Source organism: Alternaria novae-zelandiae (genome assembly GCF_023758075.1).
Source record: "Alternaria novae-zelandiae strain BMP 2774 chromosome Unknown scaffold_2, whole genome shotgun sequence".
Classification (NCBI taxonomy): domain Eukaryota; kingdom Fungi; phylum Ascomycota; class Dothideomycetes; order Pleosporales; family Pleosporaceae; genus Alternaria; species Alternaria novae-zelandiae.
The window spans coordinates 1,325,772-1,334,649 of NW_026056962.1; the positions used below are offsets into that span (position 1 = coordinate 1,325,772).

The 8,878-nt window shown below is 53.5% G+C and overlaps 3 protein-coding genes across 3 annotated transcripts; 2 read left to right on the forward strand and 1 right to left on the reverse strand.

Moving 5' to 3' along the window:
* Positions 1 to 48: 48 nt before the first annotated feature.
* J4E88_001455 (uncharacterized protein) lies at positions 49 to 2,233 on the forward strand (the record flags this gene model as incomplete). Its single annotated transcript, XM_049395124.1, has 3 exons — positions 49 to 368; positions 420 to 1,291; positions 1,341 to 2,233. 3 exons carry the CDS (start codon positions 49 to 51, stop codon positions 2,231 to 2,233), a joined length of 2,085 nt encoding a protein of 694 aa, XP_049258988.1.
* A 591-nt stretch (positions 2,234 to 2,824) lies between these two features.
* J4E88_001456 (uncharacterized protein) lies at positions 2,825 to 3,036 on the reverse strand (the record flags this gene model as incomplete). Its single annotated transcript, XM_049395125.1, has 2 exons — positions 2,825 to 2,901; positions 2,961 to 3,036. The coding sequence occupies 2 exons, from the start codon at positions 3,034 to 3,036 to the stop codon at positions 2,825 to 2,827; spliced, it is 153 nt and encodes a 50-aa protein (XP_049258989.1).
* Positions 3,037 to 4,757: 1,721 nt separating this feature from the next.
* Positions 4,758 to 6,895, forward strand: J4E88_001457 (uncharacterized protein; the record flags this gene model as incomplete). The annotated part of the gene is made up of 4 exons (XM_049395126.1): positions 4,758 to 5,500; positions 5,598 to 5,689; positions 5,884 to 6,361; positions 6,706 to 6,895. 4 exons carry the CDS (start codon positions 4,758 to 4,760, stop codon positions 6,893 to 6,895), a joined length of 1,503 nt encoding a protein of 500 aa, XP_049258990.1.
* Positions 6,896 to 8,878: the final 1,983 nt, after the last annotated feature.

Below are 8,878 nucleotides of genomic sequence, written 5' to 3' on the forward strand. Positions count from 1 at the left end.
GGAATTGCCCTGGGGTTTGCGTTCCCCATCCTCAATTCCGTGGTCGCTATGGATTTACAGAGGTTGAAGACGCGTATCGCGCGCGCCAGAGGTGCCGGCGCGACATCTTCAGGCTCCGGCACGGGCGAGCTGCATGCTCCACACCCGTCTCAGGCACCCCACGATAACTCCAGCACGCATGCCGTCAACGAAGGAATTCAGAGCGCCGAGCCTGGGACGAATGCGCAGGACTTTGGAGCAGCCGCGGACCAACCAACACAACAACCTGTCATCGAGCCGCCCACCTCGTTAGAGTCATCCATCGATGCTGGCCAACATGTCCCCAAGCCCACCAGGGCAACCGATCCCTCGTCGCATGTCACGTACAGGTATGTTCTAGGCACGAGAAAGAGGAGAGTGCGATGCTGACCTTTGTCAAGCACTCTTGCCGCGCAACGAGCAAGAAGCAGCTCCGCGCCAACCAAACCCCAGCAATACCCACGACGACCGCAAGTCGGCCGTCAAGCCAGTATCGGCATACGGCGCATGCCCTCATCCAACGCCCTAAGACAATCCGCACAGCAACCACAGGGTTCTATAATAAGAGCGAGCACTCCCTTGCCTGCGCTGGACGAGGAGGCAGAGCTGGGACAATTTTCCTCCGCCAACGGGAGCCAGAGTACCCTCAACAACCCAGAGCCGGACAGAAGTCGACTACGGAAGGTCAAGAGCGCGATACAGACTAGGATACCCTTTTGGGGCACGAAGGAAGAGGAGAAGTCGCCGACGACAAGCGCTCATGCTCCTGCTCCTGCAGCGGAAGACGGCATGTCGTCCAACTACACCTCAGGCATGGTCGATGTCCTCGACACCATCGACCCCGAAGTCGCGACACTTACTTCCTTGACAAATATGCAAAACTCGCTGTTCATTCCGAACCTGCCATGGTTGAACCGCCGGCCCACTTACAACCTAAAGCGACGGAAGAGCGAGACCGACAGTCTGGAAGCGATCGAGCGCATACTGGAACCCGCTCGTGCTGCTCAGGCGGAGGCAGAGGCAGAAGCTCAGGCGGCCCAGGCGGCTCCCAGATTCCAGCGCTCGGCGACTGAGACCACGACGGCCACCATGATGACGATAGATTCGCAGCTTACTGAGTCGCGCTTCGCTGTTCTTCCTGAGGATACTGACTTGTCTGGGTGGAGCGTCGAGGACAAGAAGGAGGTGAATGACCACGTGCGGCACATGCTTCACTCGAGACGCTCCAAGATGAAGCGCTCGCTCAAGGGATTCGGCATGTATGTCAGGAGACGTAAGTATCTGTACCGCTATATTTCTCAACTGTTACTGACAATACACAGCACTTGGCTTCCTAGTCACCCTCTACGCCTTCCTCATCACCGCATTCGGCTTGGCCTGGGTGCTCTTCCTCATCGGCTGGGCCAATGTCGGTGGACAGCAGATCTACGTCGTCCACGTCATCGACAGTGTCCTTGTTGCCCTCTTCGCTGTTGTAGGAGACGGCCTAGCACCCTTCCGCTGTGTCGACACATACCACATGATCTACATTGCTCACTACCACCATTTCACATGGTCTCGTCGTAAGAAGGACATGCTTCCTGACCTCACCGATCACAATGACCTCCCTGCCGAACACGCTCCCGTATCTGGACCACGCGCTATTGACCCAGCCGACCCCGAGAAGCAGTGGGAATTCACCGTGTTGACGCCAAAGCAGCAAGAGAAGCTCGAACACCACCAAGCCAAATTCTGCAAATCACATTCCTTCTACAAGCCTCATGAGACAGAGACCCATTACGCTTTCCCTCTCCGCTTCCTTGTCGCCATCGTCGTACTTCTAGACTGCCACTCTCTACTCCAGATCTCCCTCGGCGCTTGCACCTGGGGTATCTACTACAAGGTTCGTCCCTTTGCCATCACAACTGTCATCCTGTGTTGCTCTATCGCCTGCAATGCTACAGCCGGTCTATTGATCTGGTTGGGTGACAAGAGGACGAGGAAGAAGGACGTCGTAGAACGCATGAACAGGCAAGAATTGACTGGAGAAGCCATCAAAGAAGTAGAGAAGAAGAAGCAAAAGGAGAAGGAGAAGGAAAGCGAGGCCGAATCTAGCGGTGCAGATGAGGGCAGGGACAGGGAAAGAAGGAGAATCAGTCTGGATGCTTTCAGACCGGGCAAGAATGCGGAGAAGGAAAAGGAGAAGAAGCAGCAGAGCGAGAGTGCATACCCTTGAAAGGGAGTAATGGTGTTGCATAGTGCCTGACGAGCATGTTGCTGGCATTTTCATCCTGCATTTTCTTTTTCTTGGAAGCGTTCAAGCGTTTATATACCTATGTAGCGATGTGGTCATGTTGGACTTACCTAATTACGCATTTTTCATCTTCTTCACAGTCTGTACTTTTGGAGTGAGGGGCAATGTCCGAGTTCCTTTGCTGTTGTGGCGTTTACTATCAACGCTGCTCAGGCAGAAACGTTGTCTGCAAGGCCCACGCGAACCTACCGATGAGCTAGTGGTTCTAGACCACTCGTTTTATACCATTGCTACATGGAGTAGGAAATCCGTAACACCACAAAGGTGAGTGGTATTACCTCTCACGAGTGAGAAAGAAACATGGAACGTGGAGAATGATTCAAGCCCATCACACCGTGATGCTTTGTCAATTGTCTTGTATTACTTGAACGCAACCAGAACGGACGCTTCTATATCGTTTCGGCACCGCCGTTCTGCGATGACCATTGTATCCTCCAATTTCTTCTCCCCTAGTCACAACTCGTGGTAATCTTGCTCCTCCGTCTTCTACGTCCTCTCATGGGTATAAAATTTCTAGCAGCCCTCGATCTGCTCAACACCGGCGGTGGTGCCCTTGACACACATGCCATGGTTCTGACGGACGGCAACTGCTATTTCTTGTTAGTCATCGCTCCTCCACATCGGGTTTGGGTTTGACAAGAGAACATACCCTCGTTGGCGACGGGTGCAGCCATGGCGAAAGCGGCCATGGAGACGATGGTAGCGATGACAGCGGAGAACTTCATTTTGAAATAGTGTTTAGGTGATTATTGAACTCGGAGAGTAGATGTAGAAGAAGCGTAGAAGGTAGTTGTAAACGTGGTAAAGTCGCCCGGCGACAAAGAGTGAATGTATAGAAAGGGTGGAAAACAAGAAGATTGACTTGAAGAAGTTGACTTGATGGTGAGCTTGAAGTAAGGAAAGCGTCTACTGGCCTGAGGATACTTCCAACTTATAGCCTGCCAGCCACGGCGCATCTGACATACAGGCACACCGCCGTCGTCGTCATCAGGCGCCGTTGTCAATCACAAAGTCATCCTGGTACCTTACTTTGTGCCTCGCGCTGAGAAGGCTGAAACCGGAGTCTAGACTTTCCTGCCTGTTTCTTGGTACTGTATTAGCGAAAGGAGTACGATCTGCTCCATAGCAACGGCGGGGAGTGGAGCGGTCTGGTTCTGCGGGAAGGGCACGGCCGGGGATGAGGTGTGTTGAAGTGTGTCAAAAATGTCGGAGAGATGTCGATGCTTTCCCAAAGAACAGGAGACGCGCGGCTTCTGTACCCAGATCCTTATGGGGTATGACGATGATGCAATGGAATATGTAGTATCGACTTCAATCGTACCATGTAAAGTTGCCTTTCATCGTGGCCACAAAAGCAGACTTCAGCATCAGCCAGGAGGGCATCCAGCCTGCAACAACGTCCACCTTGCTGCCTTGATGATTAGGCTCGTTAAGGTGGTGTAGTACCGTATAAGCACCGTGATGCAGAGCGGTTGGAGTGAGGTGAAACGGTACTCAAACTCAGCCGAAACTCGGAAGAGCACTTCCCTTGGCAACGATCTCTCAGATCACAATGCGATGCAGCAGTCGCCAAGTACCATCTCTTGACCTGCGCTCTTTCCAAAACGTCGATACGCGTAAGCCTGGGGCAGAACTTGTCGTTGTTGGTGCAATGATGGTCGTTCGCCCGTGACTGTCCCGAGGTCGCGAGTGTTGAACGGGTCAGCTGGCGCTAGCCGTTTGTGGACACTTCGCTTCGCCGCGGACTTCAGACATATCATGAGGATTGCCCTCTGACAATGAGATGACGTTCTGCGACTTTCAACTATGAACTTCACGTTTTTAGAGAGACGAGACTCCATCGTTGGTATATAATACCGCTCATTTTGACTACCGGCGCTTCGTGGACGGCACATTTGATCACTGTTATTCTTCGCAGTTTCCTCGTCTCGTCTCTGGGTTCTATCAAGTTCCGAGTGTTACAATATCGATATTTTACGGCTGTACGCACTTTTGATCTACAGCGAAAACTTTCGCTGGTAACATGACACCCTCCTTCCGTCTCCGTGATGCGACATCTCAGCGCTATCGTGATACGAATCTCTTTAGCGAAACCGATGAGTATACTGACCATGATCAAAACCTGAATGACCTTCCAGAAAACTCAAGTGTTCGCAGGTGGAAAGAAGGGGCGGAAGGGGCGGAGAGCGAAAAGCTCACATCTCCGAGCAGTGAAAGCGGGCGAGGTCGCGCCTGCCTTCTATCAAGATGACACTGGAGCTCAGCAAGAAGCCGTCCATAGCCGTCATTAGTGGTGAGCGCGCGTCATGCTGAAATCCGGAAGCGGAGGTGAAGGTGAGAGCTGATTGTAGACGACCGCGCCTTCCCAGTCGACAACTCCTACCCTTCTGTTCGACAGTCGCCCCGCACAATCTCACCTAACTGGCAGTCACGACCCACAGAAACTATGGATATTTTCGTATCTCAGCTCCCGGGGCTCTCTGTTGCTACGCATCTATCGAGAGAGCTAGCAAAGGACGACGACGAGAATATGCCCGACAACAAAAGCTGGCGCTTGGGACACAGCAAGCAGCCAAAGAAGCCTCCGAGAACATCTACCCCGCTCAAGATTGACGTCGACACTCCTGTAGGCACCGATGATTCGAGCGACCATCGGCTTCAACTTACCTGGCGGAAGACGCGGCAGAGCAGCAGACCACAGACTCCTGTAGGCGGTGCGCACACCACGCCTATCGCCGAAGACGCAGATGACGCACCAAGCGAACGTTCAGATACCCCAGCCCTACGTCGAGACTCGAAGCCCAAGCTCGCTCGCTACACGTCGCTCTTCGCCAATTTCAAAGAGACAGCCAAAGAGCCCGAGTTCGCGTTTTCTGCGCCATGGGGTGAAGATGCACCAGCGCCCTTCCAGACCTACATAGACCCGCTCGACGTCGTAACATCTGTCCGATCGCATATGATAACAGCTTCTTGGCCGATACCGATGGAGCATAACAGCGGCCTCTTCCGTGTGTTTGAGGACTATCGCAAGGTACGAGAGCAGAAGGAGTGTCTCAGTACAATGCTGGAGGAGACACTCAATGATTGGAGAAAGGCCGAAGAGCACTGGACACGCTCAAGAGATCGTTATGGGGCGGAGATACGGCGCTTAGAGTTACTCATAGCTCGTGGGGCCAGTGGCATGACTGGGTGAGTACCTAGGTAGTGTTCAATCTTTTGCTCTTCCTCTACTAACAGAAAGAAGACTCATACAGGCTCGTCAAGACAGTATTGTGCGGCGTCATAGCAAGACCATCTCGCACGACAGCTTCCCGCCGAAATACGACTTCTTCTCACACGCGCAACTTGACCAGGAGATCAAGTTAATGAGTCAGAGAGGTGAGTCTTTAGGCGTACTGTGTACTTCTCGTTGCCGCATATATAATTCTCTCGCGTGACCACTCTACCGCCGATAGTACCGCGAAGACATTCTCGGTATACTGTCGTGGTGGCGGCGGAATACGTTTGCTTTATGCATTTTTCAGAACCAAACCAACTCACACGTCGTGTGTATGTTAGCTAACTTTTTACAGCGCTTCTGAACCGGCCGTCGTCACCCTCTGGAAAGATGGCCGTCCTGTCCACGCAGTTCACCAACGACATGGAAGAGTTACCTGTGGGGAACCCACCGCAAACCACCAAGAATCTTACATTGTCGCGCAAAGTCCAGAGCGAGCTCAATCTCGTTGCCATTCAGAAGACGAGGCCCTCTCGATCTTTCACTAGTTCTGTCGCTTCTGGCTTCTCAGGAGGATCTGGCGACCCTTTGCCTGACGAGATGACGATTCTGGAGCACACCGGCATGGAGCCAGCTACCGAATGCGAAGCTCTTATCGCTCTTCGGGCACTCGGTACACTTGTCGCAAGACGTCGAGGTCTAGAGGTGAACAGCTTCAATCATGGTCTCATGATGCTGTTCTCGCAGACTAGATCGGCAGAGAAGTTGACAGCACATGTCGAAGAGAATGATACCCAGACCCCACGTCAAAAAACCAGCTCTGACAATGGAACGTACGAGTATTTCGACCAAGGCCTTGCGCCGCGGCATACCCTCCGAAAATTCCAGTCGCAGCCCCAACTCAACACAACCCAAAAGCATCGCCGACAGTTCTCTTTCGAGCCTGGGGCTGACCAGCTTGAAGCACTCACGGAGGAATTGAAAGCGCTTGATGGAGAGGCCAATGAGAGTGGTTCTGATGATTCAGACACCCCCCTTCTCATGCGTACTGGGCGCCCGGCGCTTGATACGCGATCAATCAGATCGACTTCATCGTCCCAAACTCTGGGTGCGGACTTGGGCAAGCATTCAAAGATTCCCAGCCCTGTCCAATCCTTGGGTCGTAGCCGTCGAGCAGATTCCGCTTCGAGCATCCAGTCGGTCTATGCCAGGCCTCAGGACAGTCGCCGTGGGTCAAGCTCAAGTGTTATTACGGCATTCCGCGAAAATTCGATCGGAAGCATGCGACCGGAGCTTCAGAGCAGGAACAGTTCTATCAACAGCCTGCGTATGCCAGACTCTCCGTCGGCATTGAGGAACCAACATAGTGGAACAGGACTGCGTAACACGATCACGGCTATTGCAGCAGCGAGGGCTGCAAGTGATGCAAGTCAATCATCGTCACTGGTCAGCTCAAGGTAGTCCGAGGCTTTCGCTTCCGCGAGTGAACAATTCACAAGGTTCGGTAAGGCCGGGCGATGATGTTCTGAAGAAAACGTCATCGGTTTGATGAATGGAGGTCTGATATACTCGTGATCGAGATCTTAGAGTTATGTTGGGCAAATCGGGCAGCGATTGGTGTTTCATGCCGGTTACTCAGCGCGTCGGTTTGAGTTTGATTCGACTGTCAGACATGGTGCGGTACCACGCATTCTAACCGCCAACGTCAGAAAGGATAATTGATTCACTATGAAATGTCCCGACCGGAGCGTTCACACCGTTACAACAGATGGTGGGGTTATGCTAAATCCCGTATGCTTGAAAGAGAATAATTCGACGGTTATTGTCAAGTGCGTCCGTCACAGCTTTGTGATGATGGAGTTTGTGTCAGTCTAAGATTGCAGTGCTTTTCAGGTAATAACCAAAATTAGTCGCGTCAATTAGCGAGATGACAGCCTATGGCTAAACTGGCAGCTCACATCAGACGATGCAACTGCTGCTCTTCCCGCAAAGCGCTGTCACAATGACAAGGCGGCGTCGAGAGGTGAACCTATCCGGACGCGGTTGTACGGAGGTGACCTCACTCTAGAATGTTTATGGCCAATGCATCGCTCAGGAGGTACGGCTATTGACACTACGCCAGAGCACTGCGCTACTCGGCTGGACTCTGAACATGTTCGAATCTAATCGCAACATCTAGTCATGAACAAGGCCTTTCCAGCTCCTTCCATTCTGCAAGCCTACGCGTCGTTCGCTATCTACTCTGTTCTGAGGCGTGATCAGCAAGGTGTGGCGTTGAGTGTGGCGAGTGCGAAGATGTGCCACAGTCGGGCGATCATTGCCGAGTCGACTGAAAGGTATCTGCCACCTGATAATGCGCGAGGCGTGTTATTCGTCGAGAGTTCCCGTTGTCGATCACCGTCTGTAACTGTTGCCACACTTATTTTTACACAAGGATCGCTGCGTCAGTGGAATCCTCCGTTGGACCTACCGGACGAGGCTTCCCCAGCAGTGCGATTGGCCGTGTCGGACTAGCATTCCATGCAACAGCCAGCAGTGCGGTTGGTGTAACTGCATAAGGCAGTGACGTTCGCTCTTGTGGCTGCAATGCGTTTACGGCTCCAGATGCAAAGCCCAAGCGCCTGGCGATGACGAAAGCCGTTGATGGTTCAGTCGGTGGATAGAAACGCGTTCGGGATAACGCCCGCTAACCACTCCTTAATCTCGGCCTGACAGGTAGTGAAATAACGTTAAGAATTAAGTCTTCCGAGTAAGCGCAAGCGACACAGGGCCAACGGGCGTCAGTGGGATTGGCCTGGGCGATAGACTTTGACGAATTGGCGGGGTGGCATCCTCGTCTCTGATCCGGCGCTCGAACGCAGGGGAAGGCGGCCGGCAGTAGACTGGAATGGTAGGGCGAGCAGCGGCAGAGACGTCTGCCGCGTGGAATACAGGAGCGCGACCAGGGCTTTGCAGTCTCGGGACACAAGTGGAAACGGGAGCTGGCCGGCATATGTCATTTCGCATTGAGGCGCCAACGCACACCGTAGGCGCCGCAACAGTCTCTGGTGACAAAGGGGGCATAGTGTGCGAGCAGCGTCTGTCGCGACGAGCAAATTGCGGGCAGGGCACGGAATACTCATCAAGCCACTGGAGCCGCGCACGAGCGCCTCGCACTGGTGTAGCAACTGGAGTGGATTCGAGAAACATCGGGCTGGGTCCGCGCGATCCAGCATCCATGGGCGGATGTGCGCTTGGAGTGCGGGATGGCGACAGATGCAGCGACTATCAGCTCCCCATGCGGCCGTGAGGGCTTCTGGCCGGCTCGCGCCTGCCGTAGGGTTGTGGCTGTGCAGGCCGGGCGGTGGGTG